This window comes from Aplidium turbinatum, chromosome 18, assembly GCF_918807975.1.
Source record: "Aplidium turbinatum chromosome 18, kaAplTurb1.1, whole genome shotgun sequence".
NCBI lineage: Eukaryota > Metazoa > Chordata > Ascidiacea > Aplousobranchia > Polyclinidae > Aplidium > Aplidium turbinatum.
This window is the reverse complement of record NC_137489.1, coordinates 1,712,864-1,734,094: the sequence shown is the minus strand read 5'-3', so window position 1 is coordinate 1,734,094 and position 21,231 is coordinate 1,712,864. Positions and strand designations below refer to the sequence as shown.

Genomic DNA, 21,231 nt, shown 5'->3' with positions numbered 1-21,231 from the left:
TGATTTCACACTGGTTGAACTTGTTGCGTTGCCAAACAAAAGATCATGTTTACTAAAACTTTGCAAACTTGACACATAAAGTCTTTGAATCAGAAGTCTGATGATCCTCCTTTTAGGTGAAACAGGCTGTCAAGGGTTTAGATAGTAATAACCAGTGATGTACGCGCATACAAAAAATATTAACGACGTCAGCGTAAACGCAAACGTTCGAAAAACCATACGCCGTATGCGTCAACGTAACTTGTAAAAAAAGTTGGCGGCGTCAGGGTTAGCGCATACACTAGCGCAAACTCATTTTGTTTGCTAGGTGCCAAACATTCACACGGTATAAACCAGTCGAAACAAACAAGTTTTATTTTGAATTTCCACGAAGAAACACAAGCATCTGAAAGTGTTCATCTGACATTTTGCTGCGTTTTGGTTTCAATATGTCTTTGCCCATTGAAAATATTCTTTCAACTGCAGCGCTGAAAGGTATTGGCGTGTTGTAGCGAAAAATATACATTAGAAAGTATGCGTTGACGCTATGCGCTAAAAAACCGCGAAAACTTTACGGCGTAGCCTCAAGCGACAACTATCCAAAAAAAATGTGGCCTCAAGCGTTAGCGTAAACAAAAAGTCTACGCCGCAAATCTACGGCGTATACGTACATCTCTGGCTAGTGGCTATGTATAATTTGCCAGCAATAAGCCTATAAATCGCTATTTAAAAACATCTGCTCGCAAGATAAATTTTTTTTTTTTTGGCCCGCGATGAAAAGAAGTTGGACCACGCTGGTTTAGAACATAGATTGATAATAAAGCATAACTTACAGTATCAAAAAATTACTGTTATGTTATTGTTGTTAGGTGCTGTAGAGTATAGAACCCAGTCTGAAGCAATTATTAATGGAGTCTAACTGGTCTGTGGTATGTTACCCTGCCGTTTTTCGATACCTTCAAAGCATACGCCTTAATACTGGAAGTACTGGTATTTTGCATTCATCAAATGCTGGCATTTGATTAACAATCTAATCTGTGAGAATAATTTATTAAGAATTAGCATCTTCAGCTAGCACATGTAAAAAAAGAAAAAATCAAATTATCAAGATATAAAATATAAGAAAAGATATTAATATCAAGATATCAAAATCATTGCTAACAGTTACTGGCATTAACCCTAAATCTTCTACCACAGTCTTGAGTATACATTCCTCAGCCTCACACTCACTGACATTCAGAAGTTGATTCTGAGATATATTTTAATTTCGTGTCAACCAATTATAGAAAAGTACAGCAAGTGACTGTGTAGAATAGACCGATGGTGTCCAATTATAACGACACATTGAGCACATGCTGTCAGAAATAACTACTCTTGGTCTGCTGTCCCTACATGACTGCAAACGTTGTACAAGCTAAGTTTTATTGTTAAAACATTGTTGTGGTGAAATACGACTAATTACAACGACAACTAGCCAAAAAAAAAAGGTTATTCAAATGATAATTTGAAGTCGCCAGTACTCCGCTGTGCACAAGAAGATCAACAAGTCACATGCTAAGACATTGTCAGATCTAAACTGAATGTACAAACACTTCTTGGTTCTTCTCTTTATCAAACTTCGCCAGTTCCAATCGCTCAACATCTTTTTGAAACTTAGTAGTTACAGATGAGGATACGACATACGACAATCTTGTCTTGTGCTTTGTCTTATATAAAAACCAAAGATTCATACAAATAGCTTGCTATGAATCCCTGTTAAAAACTTGTCTTTAGTCTCAGGTTGGCAAATTATAATAAACACAATATAAAAGTATGATACGTCGATTTCACAGCTGGAAGTACTGTAAAGTCGATCAACAATGGTGCCAATTGTCAGTTGCTAATAGAAACAAAAGGTGGTTAATTAATGATTGCCATGGTAACCAGTGCTGTTGCCATGAGCAAAAGGCTCTGCATTATCACTTGCGGCGCTGCAGAATCAGTGGTCGTTGTAGGCGTTGAAGTGGCACCGATGGGGCAGACGTTGGAGGCGAGTGAGGTCGGCATGCCGGTGTTGGGTTGAACACAAGTGGGCGTTGGTGGGTCATAGACTTGAGTGATATTCAGGGGTGGTCCATATGCTGGTACCTGTGGGGTAAGGAAACCACTCGTGATGGTCATGATCTTACAATGAGGAAACAAAATTAACAAAAATAGATTTCTGAAAAAGACTCCAACATCAACAATAATGGAGTTTTTAATGACGTTTCCGTCCACATAGCGAATCCCTGAAGCATCGGTAACCTCGACTCTCGGGGTGTACGCTTGAGCAACGCATTTCAGGACTGCTCTCCATTCAGCGGCAGCTAGTGAATGGAATAATTCCACGATAACAACACTTCAACAATCGGAAAATTTCACTCTGCTAATCTCGGTAACCGGCCCTGAATCAATAGTCTCTACAAGTATGCAAAACTACCAAGAATCACCAACCAAGGCTTTGTCAGTCCGAGGATAAAGATTCAAAACCAACCAACCAACCTTGTGAAAACGAACGGCATCTGTGGTTTATGCGCGTACAAGTACAAGCAGTGGCAGGGAGCACTGGGCTTTGATTGCAGTTTTTAAAGAAAGATTGAGTAGTTTAAGTAAATAGATAATGATATTCAATATGATTTGAATAGCACTGTTTAAAGAAAATAACAACATTGTGTAAAAACTAAGCAAATAGGGAATCCACGGATCGATGACCCCCATGCGTACGTCACTGAGCACAAAGACTTGTACTTATGCCTAAGACTATGCACAGCCTTGAAACATATCGAAACGTTTTCCAATATTTTATTAAATTAATCACAAATGTAGAAACACTGAACATGTTTTCACAATTAGGCTGACCGCGTGACCGAAAGACATAGACGGGTTAATGGCCCGTTTTCCATCGAGCGTGCTCGGCTGGGGTCTGGGGTCAAAGTAGTTAAAGGCTTATAAAAGAAAAAGCAGCTTCATAATGATCTCAATAGTTTTGATGTCTTCCATTGCTTCGAGTTTTCCACTGTTTTTGTATGAATTGTAGAAAGTCAAAAGTCAAAAAATAAACTAATATTATTATGATCTTCTTCTTCTTCTTCTTCTTCTTCTCTCGTTTGACTTGTAGTAGCTTAGATTGGCAATGCCTCATCGTGCAGCCATGATACAGTAGTTGGGTCCAGTTTTCGAATACCAATGATTCTACTTGGGGGCCGTAAGATGGAACATTCGTGGAGTATGTGTTGCATTGTTTGTTCTACCGCTCCGCAGACACATATCGGCGTATTATGCAACCCCCACCTAAATAGATTAGCTCCAGTGCAGCCAACGTCACATCTGATCCTGTTCAATGTGACCCATGCCTTTCTTGAGAGGTCTGCTCCAGGAGGGATAGAGAGTGCTGGTATAACTGAAAACTGGGGAGGGATATGTGGCAGCTCGTTCCATTCCTGGGCCCATGTCTCCATGCAGCTGAAGTTCTTATCCACAAGCTGTGTAGCATATCGATGGAATGGGCGCCTTGATGACAGGCGTTGGGGTCTGACTGGTCCATATCTTTGGGAGTGACTGTGGATAAGGTGTTGAGGATCGAGTCTTGCATGCAAAGCCAGTTTGTGAGAGGCTTCTTCCCTACGGACATGAGCAGGAGCAATGCCAGCCAAAGTTGGCAGATAAGCAGTAGGTGTGGGGCGGAGACAGCCAGTGATGATGCGCAAGGTGTCGTTAATGCATACATCCATCTTTTTTGTGTGTCTGCTACGGTTCCACACAGCTGTGGCATATTCGGCTGAGCTGTAGACCAAGGCTAGTGCACTTGTACGCAAGGTTGATGCTCGGGCTCCCCATCCTGTTCCTGCAAGGCTTCTCAAGAGGTTATTTCTCGAGGTAACTTTGGCACGAAGTGACTCGATGTGGGGTCTGTAGGTCAATTGTCGGTCAAGTTTTACTCCAAGGTAAGTTGGGTTTGGAGTATATGGTAAAGGATTTTCTTTTAGCGAGACAGACAGTTGACGCTGGGATTCCCGATTATTTAGATGGAAAGCGGAGATTGTTGTTTTCGACGCATTCAGTTTGAGCCTCCACTTGTCCAGATAGTCAGCCACCAGTTTCAGGTCAATTTCAAGTTTTCTTTCCACCTCGTGCCAGTTCCTGTGAGCGTATAGAAGAGCTAGATCATCCGCATAGCCATACTGTTGCGATGTAGTGCATGGGAGGTCACTTATATAGATATTAAATAGGAGTGGCGATAGTGTTGACCCTTGGGGGACGCCATTTTTCAGGCGGCGTGGTCTGCTGGGTTTTCCCTATTTGGTATGCAGTATGAAGATACGGTTCGAGATGGTCTCTACCAGAAACTTAACCATGTGTCGGTCAGGAATGAGTTGTAATAGTTTCATAGTAAGACCGCGGTGCCACACAGTGTCATAGGCTGCTGTAAGATCCACTATAGGACAACACCCACCTTCTCACGGGCTTCAAAACCACTTTAGATGTCATCAGTAAGCTTGACAACCTGGTCAGTTGTACATCGGCCGCGTCGGAATCCAGCTTGTTCTTTTGGCAGTTTTGGATCAACGATTGGTTCGAGTCTGCTCAATAAGAGACGCTCAAGTAACTTGTACGTTACACAGAGCAAGGAAATGGGCCTGTAACTTTTAGGGTTATCAGCTGGCTTGTTGGGCTTTCTAATGGCTATGATGTTAGCTTTCCTCCAGATCTTTGGGAGGAGCAACTTCTTTAGGCAAAATGACATGAACTGTCGCAGCCACTCTCTTGCGAGTGGTCCAATATGTTTAATTAGCTCTGGTGGGATCTTGTCTGGGCCTTGTGATTTGCCAGTTTTTAGGTGTTTGATGGCTGCGTCCAACTCAGAGATGTTAAAAGAGGTAGATAGGAAACAGCTTGAACTGGGTACCTTCCATAGTTGGTTGATTTCATTTTTCACTGCTCCCCAGCTAGAAATTTCACGTGTATTACACGTAGATTCTACGTACCTTGGGTCGTGTATTATACGTTAATTTTCACGTATAATACACGCATATGTGTAGACACTATTTCACGTGCATTACACGTATATTTGGTGGTGGATTTTACGTGTTTTACGCCCGCATTACACCTAATTTCCTCGTATCTGACAACACTAATACACGTGTTTTCCACGTATATTTGGTGGTGGATTTTACGTGTTTTACACCCGCATTACACCTAATTTCCTCGTATCTGACACGTAGATTCTACGTACCTTGGGTCGTGTATTATACGTTAATTTTCACGTATAATACACGCATATGTGTAGACACTATTTCACGTGCATTACACGTATACTTGGTGGTGGATTTTACGTGTTTTACGCCCGCATTACACCTAATTTCCTCGTATCTGACACGTAGATTCTATGTACCTTGGGTCGTGTATTATACGTTAATTTTCACGTATAATACACGTATAAGTGTCGACACTATTTCACGTGTATTACACGTATATTTGGTGGTGGATTTAACACATTTGTATAACACATATTGTTATAAGAGGCTACTGTCCAATTGTTACCCTTCTAGCACTCATTCGGAGAGTTAACGCTTGTTTTGAACTTTATTTGGAATTAGAGAAGAAAAAGAGCAATAGCAGTGGTGGGAATCGAACCCGCGTCAATGAAAGCCAACCAGCTGACAAAACCCCTAAACCAACCAGCTGACAAAAAAATCCATCACTTAATTTGCTTTCTATCATCTTCTTTTCGCCATTTTTACGTCACTTAAACCGGAGCTTATGATTGGTTGGCGGTTTATATTCTAGTCATTTTTAGTGGCAGAATTTCGACTTGTTAAAGTGGCTACCGTACCAAACCTTAGTAAGTAATTGTTTAATATCAGTAAGCGAGACCACTTAAATTTACACTAAGAACTATCGTTAAAAGATCACATTAATTTGCGACTAAAAAATGTCATGAAGTTTCCTTTTTACATAACGTAATAAAAACGTGTAAAGACACCTACAAAAACACATAATCTAACTTAAATCCTAAAAAAATGCGGAGGAGCGTGGTTGACACCAATCCACTTGAGTGGAGAATTCTTTCTGTTTATACCGTCCTTGGGAGGTAGTTTTACCTAACACAGATTAAAAATTGCCCAAATGAACGAAAGAACTTCAACACGTTTAATATACGTGGAAAACACGTGTTACTTTTCAACAGATGGAAACGTGCAATACACGTGGAAACAACATATAATGAAATACAAAAAATTCCGGTAAAACATCCTTCTGCTCGGGTAAACATTTTTTCTCTTTTGTATGCCCTCTTCTGGGTGTGATTTTACCTTATATACCTTAAAAATTAGTCAAATATCATAGGATTTTGAACACGTGTAATATACGTGGAAAACACGTGTTATTTTTGCAAGAGTTATATTCAAAAAATAATCCCTGATAAAACTTCTAGAATCATATTTACACACTAGTCATACTAAATGATAGCTAAAATATGTCTCTAAAAAAATGTTTTTTAAACAAGTGAATTTGTGTTGGTGTACACAAACTCCTTAATAACACCTGAATTCTACCTAAGATACCATACTACCTAAAATCAACCAAAAATCAACGTGTAATATACGTAGCTTTCTAGCTGGGTCTGGCATGCGCTTTATCAGCTCCTTGATATTGGCCATTTGCGAGAAGTTGTTTCGCTATGGAGTTGGCCGTTATAGGGCATGGCTTTGGTTTCGTGGTCCTGCCTGTGAGGCGGTTGAGCGTCGACCAGGCTTTACGACTTGAGTGGGTAAAGTCTATTCCAGCGACGGATTCCTCCCATCTATCTCTCTTATTCCTGTTGATGCAGTCTGTTAAGTCTGTAGCGGCTGCCGCAGCTGTCAAGCCAGGTTCGGATGACATAAAAATATCATATTTTTGCTGACAAGTAGCATTGTTATGATTATGATCATTATTACCTTCAGGTTCATTACTGTGGTATTCTTGCACCTATAACCATCCCATATGAGGAGGACGGTGTCACTGAAATTCGTGGCTAGTTCTTGATCCCATGGCAACTGCAACATGAAAACAATGATCTTGACAACATGAGTTGTAGAATAAAATAATTTTGACCTGTAAAATCATGACGTCACACAGGCAATTTCATTACAGCTTGTGGAGGTTGGCACCAGAAGAATCTGATGCTCGTCACACGAGTAAAATTGAACGAAATCGTGAACTCCACACATCATTAACATTAGAAGGCTACAAGGTATACAATGGGAAGACAAAAATATTTTGCTGTAACCAAGGAATGAATCTAATACAATCGAAGCCCATTTGAAAAACTAATCTAGTCCAAAATACGACTTTTGAGATAAAACAAGTTAAAGTTCTTTCAAGGTTTGTTCAATCTTTCATTTCTATGCAAACACCAGCAGCATGTGTTATAGCAAAATTGTTGTTTTAAAATATGTCGCCATTTACTTTTGTTTCGTGAAGTGTTCGCAAAATCTTAAATCTCAATTTGCCATTCAGTTATCTCTTAAAATTACCGAGTTGAAGATGCTGGGAAGGGTCTGATTGGGGGGTTGGCCAGGGATTGTGGTAAAGACGTCGCTCGCGTACACAAGAGGCCAATGAACTCTTGAGATTCTACATCATAAGGAAATAGTCATCAAAGTACTGGTAGTTGATGAAAATTTGTCACGTGTTATTTCATCATCTATTTGAAAACGACAGTAAGGAGTATTGGCGGTGGGATGGCACATCGGGTAAGGCGCTCGCTTTCCAATCACGCAATCCTGGTTCGACTCCCGGCTTAAGCTGGTTGTTGACAAACACCGATTACCTCTACCCAGAATGTAATATATGGGGTGGGCGTAGTTGCTGAAGGAAAGGCGGCCAAGACAAAGGACTGGCCACCCTACTCTCGTTAGTGCCGAAGGCTTAGTATAGTGAGAACCTTATCTTCTCATCCCCCGATGCTTGGATTCAAGTAATGGACTCACCATTACCCAGTAAGGAGTATTACACAATTTAAAGTATTATATTCTATTTTAGTTTATCAAAATGATCGTCAGCAAAGTTCAATCGTTTTCTTGTGCAATTCTTATTTTATCTCTTCTGCGTTCATGGTTCAATGCGACAAGTAGTTTCAATTTTAATTTGACAAAATTCAAATCCTTCATTAGTTACAAAGATCATGCTAATACCCTTGTGAAATACAATAAAATATTATACAATACATGTACTACGTGTAGGTACACAACTCTGTATCCACAAATCAATAAATAGTAACAAGCACGAACATGTAATTGGATATTCCGAAGTATCCAAAAAGCTGAGTGGCGAGAGGATACGATTCGCACTTCAGGATGGGAATACTCGGATAATAGAAGACAAAAGCAAAGCACATTTCTTCTGACGTGCCAAGTCCACCCTGAACGAAAAAAAGCTCAATAGAAAATCATTAAGTGAAAAGCATGATACTGCAACTTCACACACGGAATTAAAACTAAGTTTTATCATTATTGTCACAGACGAAGACAGTGTCATCGGAATGTGGATATGTTCTTGTCGTTGCATCATTTATGAGCATACAATCATTGCTGTCAAAATAATGTTTACAGCACGTTTCGTTTTACTCTGCAATGGATCTTGAGAAGGTTCTAAACACCTAAACACATACAAGAAGAGAAACCGGTCGGTATATGACCATTGAGGGTCTATCGTTTCACCACCGCATGATGGCGTCGGTACAGTCATCTTGTGGCTTCATCAACCAAGGTAGGCAATTTTTTTTTACCTAACCACAGAAGTGTATTCAAGTCACAAACATCTCTCTTAGAGATCACTCTTTCTAGCAATGACATTTTGAAAACAACTCACATATGTGAACTCTGTTTTTTCTTTAGAATTGTAGTTGCATATGATCTGCATGGAGTCGCCGGAGTTGAAGACAGTTTCTTGTCGAAATGTTTTAACTTCTTGGTAATTGAAATCGTACGATAGATCTTGAGCGATAGGAGGAAGCTCTTTCCCATCACTGAAAAGCAAAGATAATTATTTTAATATCAGAGAATGATTATGGAATATTTCATCTTCGGACTAGCCTACGAAGCTTCTTTTGAAAGATTCTCGGTAGTTTGACATTCCTGTGGAAGCTTTCAGCAGCTAAGACAAATCGGTTACAAAGATAAACAAAGCACTTTTTGTCTGAATTATCCCACCATCCAAGAACTGTGCTAGAGCTCATTGATCTACCAGTTTCTTCAAGCACAACGTTAGGCACTTAACTGATTAATAACCAACTGATTAATAGGTAAGGAAAGCAACAATATAAAGTATATCAAAGTACTGTAATAAAACCCATAACTATGGTAGTTAGCCACACTGAGGAATGAGCTGAGAGTTTCTTGTTATTAGGAAAAGTTGACAAAAAAGGTTGATTTGTCACAGAGAGAATGCAGCTTGTGATGATGATCAGAGATGGATGACTTGTTTATTATGCCTATTAGAAACATATCAACATGTAAAACTCTACTTTTAGATTTTTGTTTCCCAGACAGAATTTTGTCTAATGAACACGGACAGAGAAAATTTGTCATGCGAACAAAAGTTGTTTTAAAGAGCCAGTTATAGGTAACTACTACATATGAAGTCGACATATGGGCATACAAAAACATGCTACATATGGAATGCATGAAAATGAACGGTTTGATGCTTGTCTTCCAGTGTGTCTCAATAAACAGGTCAACTACCAACTTGTGGTCCACTGCAATGATAATAACCATGGCATGAAAACATATAGCAAATGTTGGAAAGTAAGAAAAAATGAGCAAAGAAACATGAAAATATGAGAACCCTCTAGAATGGATGTCAACCAGTAGCCAGCGATGCCGCAGTTATAGATTTAACAATCTTATTCTCAGAATGCAAGAAGCTAAAAATAATATTCTTCGATGAACGACTGTACCTTCGAATGTGTCTCAGCGTGATTGCTTTTCCCAGTAGATGTGTATGAAGCAATGTCCCAAAAACTTTGATATTCTTTTGACCATTCACCTCCATTCCCTGTAAAAATTAGTGTGAAATAACGTAAGAGCCTGGTGAGTTTCACAAGTTGAAAATCATGAACCCACTTGACCATCTAAAGTTAAACTTTCCATATCTGTTGAGGTTGAAGTAACACAAATGTAAAGCGTGCACCAGTCGGTCTCATCAAGTCAGACAAGCTTGAGTCCAATCGAGTCATGATGAAAATTTTTAAACAATAGCTTGCTGGTGTTTCTAAATCCTATTTGGACTGACGGGTGGACGGGTTCCGTCCATATTTAAAACTTTCATCGATTACATGCTTGTTCTTGTTATTTGTGGAAATCCTTATCTTTGGACTTAAAAAGCTTCTGTTCTCGCGATCAGTTTACTGATTAACTCATAGATCTGTGAAAACTAAAGCTTTGAATACATACAGGACATCTTGGACACAACACAGCACGTTGATCGTCAAGGTAAGCTATACTTATTCACCTTGATAATGATGAATACCAAATGTGCAGTGTTTCTTTTTTCTATTTAGTTATTGTTTTGTAAAACCCCTGGAACCCCATTTAGTTATTGTTTGTTAAAGAATTTTGAAGACATATCCGTTTTAGTTTTGTGATCGAGCTAGCTACAAGACATAAATTGTTACATTTCCAAAACCACTATAACCATGATGTAGGAATCATTATATATACGGTATCCTACAATTCATAAATTTCTCCTTTTTTCGTTCATTGAAGTTCTGTTATATCATTTATTGTCTGCAGAGCTATTTTGTATGTCTTGGACAGGTAGCTAAAAATAAAATAATTATCTTTTTCTGACAGATTTCGTTTTGTTTAAAATTTGCAGACATGAATAACTCATCGCCAAGTGAACATGAATAAATTGCCACCATTACTTCAGTTCGCTAGACTCACCGCAGCCAGACAGGCGCCGTTGCATGTCGCTCGTAGATTGAAACTGTCCGCGTTTGGGGGAATCAGTTGAAGAAATGAAACAATGCGGTGTCCCATTTCCAAGACCCCAGCATCATATTGTCGCGGTCGAGACGTATACGTCACACGGAAACCGGAGTTATCGACAATACCTAAAGTTTAATTCGCAAATTGTGATGAAAGCTTTTAATGTAAATTTTGTCTTTATCACATTACACTGTTTCAGAAAATTGTAAGTGCAACTAATATACTGTAAAACCTATTTTAGGTTGCGCACAATTGGAAATGGCTAGAAAACTAAGCTCTTCTTCAAACGCAGGAGATCAATCAGAAAAAAAATTAAAACGAGGAGGAAGATAGTGAAGAAAGAGGAAAAACTGAATGAGCAGAAATAGAAAGATAAGATGTGAAGAAAGAGAATGAGAGAAAAGGTAATGAGCTGTTTGGCTGTTTCATTGCAGTTTCTCAAACCTATATGGAAAAATTTCTTGAATATGTTGTTTATCTCTTTTACCTGTCCTGCGCCGACTGTTCAAAGCCTCTAGAAGTAAACACAATTGGTATAGCTAAGCCTTTGAAGAGTCATTTCCAGAATTAGGTCCAATGACTAATGGAAATATTTATGATATTTCAAAACTTTGAGAGAAATCCAGACTATTTAAAAGTCCAAAGCTTCACCAGATCTAAGGGCCGGATTATCATAGTGGGTTTCCATGACAACGTATTTAGGCCCATCCTCAGTGCCGATTGGGAGTCCCACGTGGTTGGGGTAATAAAAAGCCTGCAAATAGTTTAAAGTTTTATTGATATGCAATAATAACAACACAAGGAGACGATTGATACTCAGCTGTCTGACGACCTTTGTCGTCATAGGAAGGTCATCTGTAGGTCGACCAGTCATCGGTTTTTCAAGTGAAAATTATTGCGAATTTGGTAAGACATGATAGATTCTTATTTGGTTCAAAAAATGTTTGCGTTCGTGAACAATCTAACCTCTCCTCCAACTGCCCATGCGTGTAACATTTTGGAGCAGCGTCGGAAATCCAGGGGTATGTTGGGCCCATAGCATAGCAGTTCAGTGTTTAATAAGCTGGAGTTCTGTAAAAGAAAAAGAAAAACAATTTAATTTCAAGTGGAAGACCAAATTATTAGGAAGATCATGAATATCTCATAAAGGTGTTTACTTTGAAGCTCACAACAATATACATCAATATTCAACCAATTTTTAAACGTATATTGGCATGGAAGATGTGATTAAAAAAGGGTTTAAACTAAGCGTATCTTACCAATGTTACAATAGCCTACACATCGCAATACTAAAATGTAATACTGTAATTTCCTATTTAAAAAAGATGTACATCTGCTTCTTTGACTAGGTTGTATTAAAAAATTGTAAAATTCAATAACAACATTTATTTAAACTGAATACTGAAAAGTTTGGGTGTTTTTATTTACCCAATAAATAATTGAACTTTTAGAAATTATAATAAACGTTTTACAATCGTGTGTAGTGTACATATGCCTGGGTTGAAACTTTATATATACTGCACAGTACACTATTAGGCTAGCAAAATAATATTTTTTTCTAAAAAATATATTACACCGTTAGCAATCTCTCAAAACAATAGTGAACATAATGTGGTACTGAAAACTAATAAAAACTAAGTTATCCTCATCAAAACAGACAGCATAAAAAGTAATTAACAGTCGCACTAAAAAATGATGTCGTTATGACGTCATAAATACCTCTAACGCGTCATAATCACACTGGTTGATGATAACATGGTGAACATATACTTCGTTGCCTGGTTGAATGAGTGGTTCAATCTAGAATATGACGCAGGTGATTATTGCATCATTGCGAAACTATACAATAACAATATAAGAAAAATTTTGAGGAGATGTTCACAAAAAGGCTAGAAGGGCTGGAAAGTTGTTAGCACTAAAAAGTTAAACAATATAAACATACAGTAGTTTACATGAGAAGTAATGCGGACCAAGGATGGGTTGTATGAAAGCCAAGTAGGCCTGTTCAGAAAAAAAAAAACTTATTGGCAACATTGGGCTATTTCAAAATTGTGAAATATTTTGCTTCTTTTGACGTTAATATTTGCTTTCGTTATTTTGTTTTGAATTAAGTGTTTTAGAGTAGTAAACGGTTGCACAACTTTTTAAAAACCCCTTTTTTTTTATCAGATGAGCCTGGAAACGCATGAATTTTTGATGATATTAACAATGAAGTGCGTACCGATTTCGATAAGTTTTGATAATTTTTATCTTGTCGTTTACTTGAAAATGCTACACTTTCAAACCTAAACAAGTAAGTTAATAAAAAATTATTTTTCCACTTTAAACACATATAAATGCAACCTTATAGTCAAACTTCTACTCTTAGTTTTACTTTCACAATATGATGCTTGGTTTCAAGAACAGGAAGTTTCAACAATCTGCAACTGTAGTGAGTTTCCACTGCAGGAATATTGAATTCGTCATTGAGGAGGTCAAAAAATTGAACAGGTTCATCTGGAGGAAGAGAAGCCCTTCCTCTCTCAAGAAGAAGCAAGCTCTTTGTTCCTGAACAAAAACAACATGTAAGGAAAATAAAAGAGATATATTTTCTCTACAAAACATTGAACATTGGAAAGACTACCACGTTTGGCTTTTTGCGCAAGGGTTGAGGATATTGTGAACAAAACATTTCAGTGCTGAGTTAAATGTGATCTCACCAGATCACCTACGATCTCATTGTTTTATAATTTAGGTTGATATTTTAGTTTGGTAAATTGAAGTATTGAATTATTGAACCCAAATGTAGCCTACAAGACTAAGCCTAACCACAGACATCATGCAAATCGTATTTAAGTTCAGATCGCAAAACAAACCAAAGCTTGAACACTTTCATTGAAATCATGTATCTTTTAAACGTGACGTCACACTCAGAGTGTGGCCTTACCCTCATCGGATGTTTTCATCCGTTCTGCAATACGCGCCAATAATACAACGAGAAGCTGCAGCTTACCTCTATCTCGTGCCTGGTTGCCATGGTAATCAGATGGTACGATATCTGACCCAGTTGGATCACTTTGCCCCATTGCCCATATTATCTTCTGCGTGTTTGTCTGCAGAAGATTATGGACTCTCAGTTGAGAAACAACTACAAGGACAAAGTTTAACCAATGCCAGAAGACACGTTTGTAGAATGTCAACAGAATAAGCAGCTGAAGATTCGCTGATTGAGTTCATCGAGACATAAAATTATGGCAAGCAAGGATTCAATAAAATCACAGACTCCAAAAACCAGAAACATTTAAAAATCGGTAACTTAAAAATTTAAAATTCGTTAGACTACCAAAGAATTCAAAGTCATCTGATCGTCAGTTGATTTACTGTTATTGTGATGTCATCAGTTCCGTCGCATGCCGCGATTTGCCGTTGGAAGGTGATAATGGTCCATCCGTTGCACTCGCTACCTCCCAAGAGCTTCACGTTCTCCTCCATGTCTAAAGGAGGAAAAGCGTTTCTGGTGCCTCCATGTCGATCCTGAAGAGGTTAAAGTTTAGTGTCTTGAAGAAATCCCAAAAAGTTTATTTTATCTAAAACAATAAATTTTGATTTAAATTTTTTCACAAATCCTTAATTTCACGTTACTTTCAAGAAAATGGTAATTTTCTCCAAAACACTTTTAATAGAGAAAACAAAAGTTCAAGCAATTTAAAGAAGCAGTTTCCAAATTTTTTTAATGCTATTTTACAATACATGTTAGAGTGACATCATTCTCACACTGATATGGGCTATCCCACTTTTGACCCATCCGACATAGAGATCCGCCCCTATCATGCCCCCAGTGGGTGAAATACCCATCCCGATCCATCCTGTGGTATTCCCATGAAGCTGGAAAGACAATAAAACAATATTGCAGTTATTCAAGCGTTAAAGGTGTGTGCTTCAACCACAATATAGCGCCTTTTATATGCGTAGGTCGCTATGAAATGCAGAGTGTTTTTCAATATGAAATATTTTTGTATTGACAAAACTCAAAAAACCTAAAAAAATGATTTTCATTTGAACGATTCTGAATGGTCAAAAATTTCTTTGACGTAATTCGTTGGCAATGCAAAATTGAGGTGCGACATTACGAATACAAACATAATATAAACAATAAAAAACATGCGATCGACTGGATTGGTAAGAAAAGAAGAAGGCCTTCGCTCAACAGCGGGCTTCCACAGGCTAAAAATAATAATGATGATAAACAAGTACGGTACAAAGAGAATAACTTTATACTTGGAGAGTTTTTACATCATTTTGATGGTATTTTTATGGTCTCGTTTGTTATACCCGGGAAGCTTCAAAAAGATACACATACATCGTTTATCTTTAAATAGTAAAGGCAAGCTGTGTAAATGGATCTCGGGTATAAAGCTCAAAACCTATCTGTTAACAAGCACTGCCATGTGTGCAGCAACTATTTTTCCGCAAGCAATTACCAGAGTGATCTACAGGCATTAAATACCTACACTAGAATTCGGTTAATACATCCACTAATGAATTATTGATTCCAGATGAAACAACGATGGTTGGATTAGTTGAACCACCGGTTTTGCTAAAACTTCAACTACTGCAGTGCTTCCCAACCGGTGGGTCGCGACCCATTGGTGGGTCGCGAAGCTATTTCAGGTGGGTCGCAAAGCATTTCTGAATATTATTGAATTTTAAAAATTTCTAAAAAATTCCGACATTACTATGGATCTCACAAGCCGCAGTTTGGTCTTGAACAGTACTGCGCCTTCGCCATCGCTACTCTTATCTTCGCTTCATTTGTTGACTACATTTTCATGAATTGTGCACCCTGTTTTCTATTAGATCGGGAAATCATTGCATTATGATTACGTAAGAATTATGCAACAATGTAACAAATATGTAACAATTAGATGTGTTGTGTCGCATTAACTATTTCAGGACTACGCCAGTAGTAAAGATGCCATAATAAAGATGTCATATCTCATTGTGGGTCGCACAATGAAACTTGCATTAAAAGTGGGTCGCGAACTGAAAAAGGTTGGGAAGCACCGAACTAAACAACCCCTTAAGGACAAAAAATGGAATCAATGTGTTGTGCTGTACAATATTTAATCAGCTGTCCTGTCTTAATCGCTTGATTAGCCTATGCAATATATGGGCTAGAAAAAGAGTCATGTAAAGAGCACAAGTCAAGCAAATTTCGATTGATTGAAGCCGGATGACGTATGAGAACGGAAACCGTTTAAAATAAAACAACAAGACATGAATTAATTGCAAACGTGATGCAAGGGACCATTAAAATCTCTTCTTTGTCCTCACCGAGTATGTTTAGTTGAAGGACTTTCAATCAGATTAAAGAAACGTGTAAATTTCAAGGCATTGATCGCACGATTAATTGTCATCATCGGTCCTGCCTGAGTAAGGTATCGGCTATCATGACTCTCCACAACGATTGATGTACTAGCCCTTTGTTGTTATTAAATTTACAAAATCCTGGTTTGTCTATGTTAGAAAACCTTGAAAATTTCTAAACGTGAACGACACATTCTGACAAACGTAAAAGTCGAAAATATGAACGTAACAAACAAACAAACTCGAACGTGTTAACAACACGTACAAAATATAAATACACTGATTCCTCAACAACGCAGACACTTTGCTTTCATTTAGCGTCATATTACGTGGTTTATAAGTTGCTAACGATTACATACGTCACTATCAAGTTTTTTTTAATTAAGACCCAACTAATAATGACGTCATCAACGTACATGCATGAGCTCAACGTACACGTATGAGGAGTACGTCCGCGTTTTGTCGCTTCTACCTTTTTCTAAACCTCTGCTATGTTTGGCATATATTGTTTTTCGTTGCGATAGTCAGAAATAAAAACAAACTGAAAGGAACTGAGCTTTACAGTTTAGATTAAGCTTGTCCTGAAGTCTTCTAAATTGTTACGCATCAACAGTGTTCTCCTCACAACCATCAGCACCTTGATGACACGCCAAGATCGATCAATATAGAAATTGTATTTTTTCATTGTTTTCATTGTCATTGTCGGCTGCGTAGCCGAGTGGTGAAAACGTCTGCGCGACGCTCGAAAGGACGTGGGTTCGACACCGCTCCAGAGCACGCGGCAGTGTCTCGGCAAAGACACTTAATGGCAAGCCAAAATAAAGGGAGCAGCTGACTCGAAGACTGTAGTCACTTCGCTGCTTGCTGTTGTCTGTTGTATCACAGTGTACTGTTTGTTATCGCAATGCGCGCAATAAGAACACGATTATTATTACAAATCATTTTTTATTGCTCATATTAATTTTGAAAATTTTGGTTACTGTTTTTTCGTTTTGGTTCCTATAGTTTAAAGTTGTTCTAAATCTAAGGTGTTATGATCATGGCACGTTTTAAAATTTAGCACAATAGCATAAAAGATGCTAAATAGCAGTACCGTGTTTAGCATGTATCACTATATGTTCTTTGTGATGGTCAGGAAAAAAAATGTTTTGAACTGAACTACAACTAACGTCTGCGAAAGTGTAATATTTTGCATGACGCCGGCAGGTACCATGCCTGGAAGTAGACTACAAAGATTAAAAATATTTAAATTTAAATGAAGAATAATAATGAAGTTAAACAAAACGCCGTGTAGCTGTTTGGTTTCTTCTGTCGTTCAAGAAAATCAACCTCTTTACCAAAATTGTATAATAATAAAGCTAACACAACTAATTGAGTGTAAGAATAATCTACCCAAGTTACTACAAATCCACAAAGTTTGGTCTTACTTCAAATGTAATATACGTTGAGTTGAACTTCCAGTACATTTTCATCTGCCCCCAAGCATCGAGTACAGCATGATGGGGATAAGTATCGGTGGGCTGCTGGCCCATACAAATCTCCACTATGCACAACACAATAACTGTTATAAATTTCATCATTTAAGCTAACACTACAGATATCTGAAAGTGCAAAACAAAGATATAATTCTTGTTAAATAAAAATTGGTAATCGTCACCCTTGAGAAGTCCACTCCTAGATTCAAACAGCAAACTTTTGCAAATGAAACAATCTGTAATTTATCTTGCACATCTGCAGCCGCTTAAGTTATGAAAGAAAAAAAAAATCATTTGCAAGCTAGGTATATATCCAAAGACTTGCTTGGGGAAGGCGATTGAAACTCTTTGAATTATTCTAATATCCGTGATATGTAATACATCAAAACGTGATATGCATATTTGTAGAAAAATTAACCGACATTTGGAGGGAAACATTCATCAAATGTCATAAAACTCCTCTGAATCAAATTTCAAAGAATGATTCAAAGAATCTACCTCCATTTTCGCTATCAAGCAACCTTTGAAATGACCATGCCTTAGTTACCGTAGTTACTTGCTCCATATTCTGAAACCTACAATCTCTACACTGTCTCATCAGCCTACAGTAATGCTTATCCATTATATTTACCTTTTTCTCAACTTATTGTAAACTACCTGTCGCTACATTTATCTAGTGATCCCTAGAGTAGTTCTAATATTTTTTTGTTTTTCAGGTATGAGATAATTTTGGTAAAGAGATGAATTTTTGTACCAAAGACATTGTTACGGACAATCTCTGTACAAATCAAACGTCACATAAAACCGTTGTCTACTGAACCTGACGTCTTACGTCATGGACTTGCTAGAAATAAGCAAAGATTGCATCACCTTTGTCACACCTGTTGAAACATTATATAATCGTTAAATCTTGAATTACGAGATATGGTGTAAGCCAAATTTAAAAGGTGCTCGAACAGCTTCATAATGCTTATCATTATTACGTTACAGAAGATGGTTACGTGCATTTGAAATATCGTAATCTATTCTCTCATTCTTAAAATTGTTGCTTGAAAAGTTGATCGCATATTAAAACGGTTTTGCTTGTGCTTGCCAGCTAGACAAAATTTCCGTCTTTATCTCAGTAATTTGTATTGTAGTGACAAGTTTTAGTGGCGTACGGTGTTGCCCCCATTCTTCGACAGCATTGGGGCTATTTTTGGGCATTCACAGAAATACAATTCTTGAATAGACGTTTTCAGAAGAGTGTTTCTTTCGGTCATTGCATACAGACGAACGGATCCGGGAAATTTGTAACATAAATTTCCCACGAAGAGATTATGGTTTACCGTTGTGACCAGACATACAAAACTTTATAGCGTCAAAAGTTTTGAAATGTTTTATTCAACCGAAAAATTGAAAAAACATACAGTAGGCTGCATGAATAAACGAGTTAAAGGTTTTTCTGGGCGTTTTCAACACATTGTTGTGTTCTCATCGAAAATAAGCTAATAATAATTAGATCTGCAAAAACAATTACAAATTCATGTTTTGACTATCCCAGACAGAAAAACTATTTAATACACTGATTCAACCAGTGACGATCGGTGAGGGAAAGCAAGGAAAGCAGTGCTTACCTGAGCGAAAACTATGCAAAGTAGGTTATAATGACTGAATTCTAGGTTTAACTTCTTATTATTTTTATCATGTCTATTTTAACTTGAAAATTACTGTATTCGTGACTAGAATTACTCGTAACGTTTGTGAGTAGTCTAAATCCTCACCAAACCGCATGTCTTGCCTATAAATGCCAATTAACGCAAACGCTTCTGTCAGAAACAATCACTGAGGCTCTAGGTAAGCAACTATCAAAGTTGCTTACCCAGATTCAAAAATGTCAAAAAACGCCTTCGTTTTATCCAATCATCACTCGTTTTGCAAAACGTCACCAGCTGCTTAGCCAATCAGATGTGTTATGGTGAGACCAGGTGAGTCTTGCTTTCCCAGTGACGTCAATGCATACATTCGCTAGAGCGGCTAGACTAACTCGTCAGAATGCTGCTCGTCACGGTACACAGCACAAGCATCATAATGCCGAAATAATTGTTGCTGTTTTTTGATGTCTCCTCGCCATGTACTGTACTTTAGCCTACTAACTTCCATAGTCATGCCTTTGCCCTTTTTACAGCGTTGATATAACGTTACTTCGCCAATGAACGTTCAGGTGCGGCTGCAATATTTAGTTTGTTAAGCTTCTATACTCAGGAGGCAAACTTATCCAGCTTTTTGTACAAATTGCTTGCGGTTGTAATGTTTAGACCTAAGTGTTAGTTTTTGTAGTGTAGGCCTAACTGAATATCTGAGAATGAATGAACATTCATGACGAATTAAATATTTAGACAACTATTATTCCATGTTTAACACTGGATTTTGGTCCTGCAACGTTAAAATTAAGATTGTTCATGACTTCTAAACATTAAATGGATGTATGATCACGACATAGGCGAAGCACAATTTGACAGATTTTTATGTTTGATTTGTTTTGAAAATGCTCTCAGAGCGCACCAAATTGGAAGCGTTTTTCAAAAATTTCTGGGGGAGGCCCCCCAGACCCCCCGCTGGAAGTGTTGCCTTCGGCAACACGCCTTCGGGCTTCGCCCGACGGTTACGCCCTTCGTGCCTAGGCCTACTACCTTGCTGCAGCATATTTACAAGTTGCTTTCCCAACGGTTTAAGCCACCGAACGTCACTGGATTCAACTGATGTAAAAATAACAGATTTTGCTGTCTGGGTATATGCATTAATTGCAAACAGTAGTTATGGACTTAACAGTAGAAACTCAACAACTGACACAAAAACAATAAGCAAACAACTTGATGAAAAACAACTCACACGAGGCGTAGCTCGTAACTGATCAGTGATTTGCAACTCTTCCAATATCGTTTGCTATTTTGCCAGAATGATTTTCGTGACTAATGATAAACGGCTAGTAACTTTATTTGCTCCTTTTGAGTTTCGATTTGAAACATCTGTTCAGTTTATCTTAGTTTGTCTTCCGAGCGCATTCATACCGCTTCTATGCAGAATGAATGTGGATGGAACTAAAGAGCATTCAAAACTTTCTCACTAGCGTTGTCAAATTTGACAATGTCTTTTCTAAGAATATATTTACTCTGCCCAAAAGAACGATTTGCCTATTTCGTTTTGACTCCATTTTGTTGTAACGATTCTTCCCATACACTTGAAGTTCAGTGAACAGATTTTAATTACAATACTGCAATAAAATCAATTCACAAAAGTTTAAAAAATTAACATTGTGATTTTCTTGTTAGCGGTTGGTACGGTAAAACCTCAGTTTGTTCTTGTAATGACGCGCAACAATGAAACCTACGCAATAGAATGCGTCAGCAGCTACGTATAGCGCAGAAAAAATACCAAAGATTGGTAGGTCTACAGTTCAA

The 21,231-nt window shown here is 37.9% G+C and overlaps 1 protein-coding gene across 1 annotated transcript; it reads right to left on the bottom strand.

The window, feature by feature from the left end:
• Positions 1 to 1,215: 1,215 nt before the first annotated feature.
• LOC145787545 (DBH-like monooxygenase protein 1 homolog) lies at positions 1,216 to 17,905 on the bottom strand. Its single transcript, XM_082599308.1, has 15 exons — positions 17,744 to 17,905; positions 14,724 to 14,834; positions 14,331 to 14,483; positions 13,963 to 14,062; positions 13,345 to 13,517; positions 12,690 to 12,770; positions 11,937 to 12,041; positions 11,622 to 11,724; positions 10,926 to 11,095; positions 9,938 to 10,035; positions 8,851 to 9,007; positions 8,271 to 8,401; positions 7,515 to 7,614; positions 6,936 to 7,034; positions 1,216 to 2,106 (listed from the first exon to the last, which is right to left on the bottom strand). The coding sequence occupies exons 1-15, from the start codon at positions 17,894 to 17,896 to the stop codon at positions 1,879 to 1,881; spliced, it is 1,962 nt and encodes a 653-aa protein (XP_082455434.1). The 5' UTR covers positions 17,897 to 17,905; the 3' UTR covers positions 1,216 to 1,878.
• Positions 17,906 to 21,231: the final 3,326 nt, after the last annotated feature.

Coding starts and splice junctions, on each gene's coding strand:
- LOC145787545 (XM_082599308.1), bottom strand. CDS start 17,896: ATGATGAAATTTATAACAGTTATTGTGTTGTGCATAGTGGAGATTTGT. Junction 12,771..13,344: donor CCAAGCATCATATTGTGAAA/GTAAAACTAAGA, acceptor GTCATATTCTAG/ATTGAACCACTCATTCAACC. Junction 2,107..6,935: donor CCACAGTAATGAACCTGAAG/GTAATAATGATC, acceptor CTTACCCCACAG/GTACCAGCATATGGACCACC.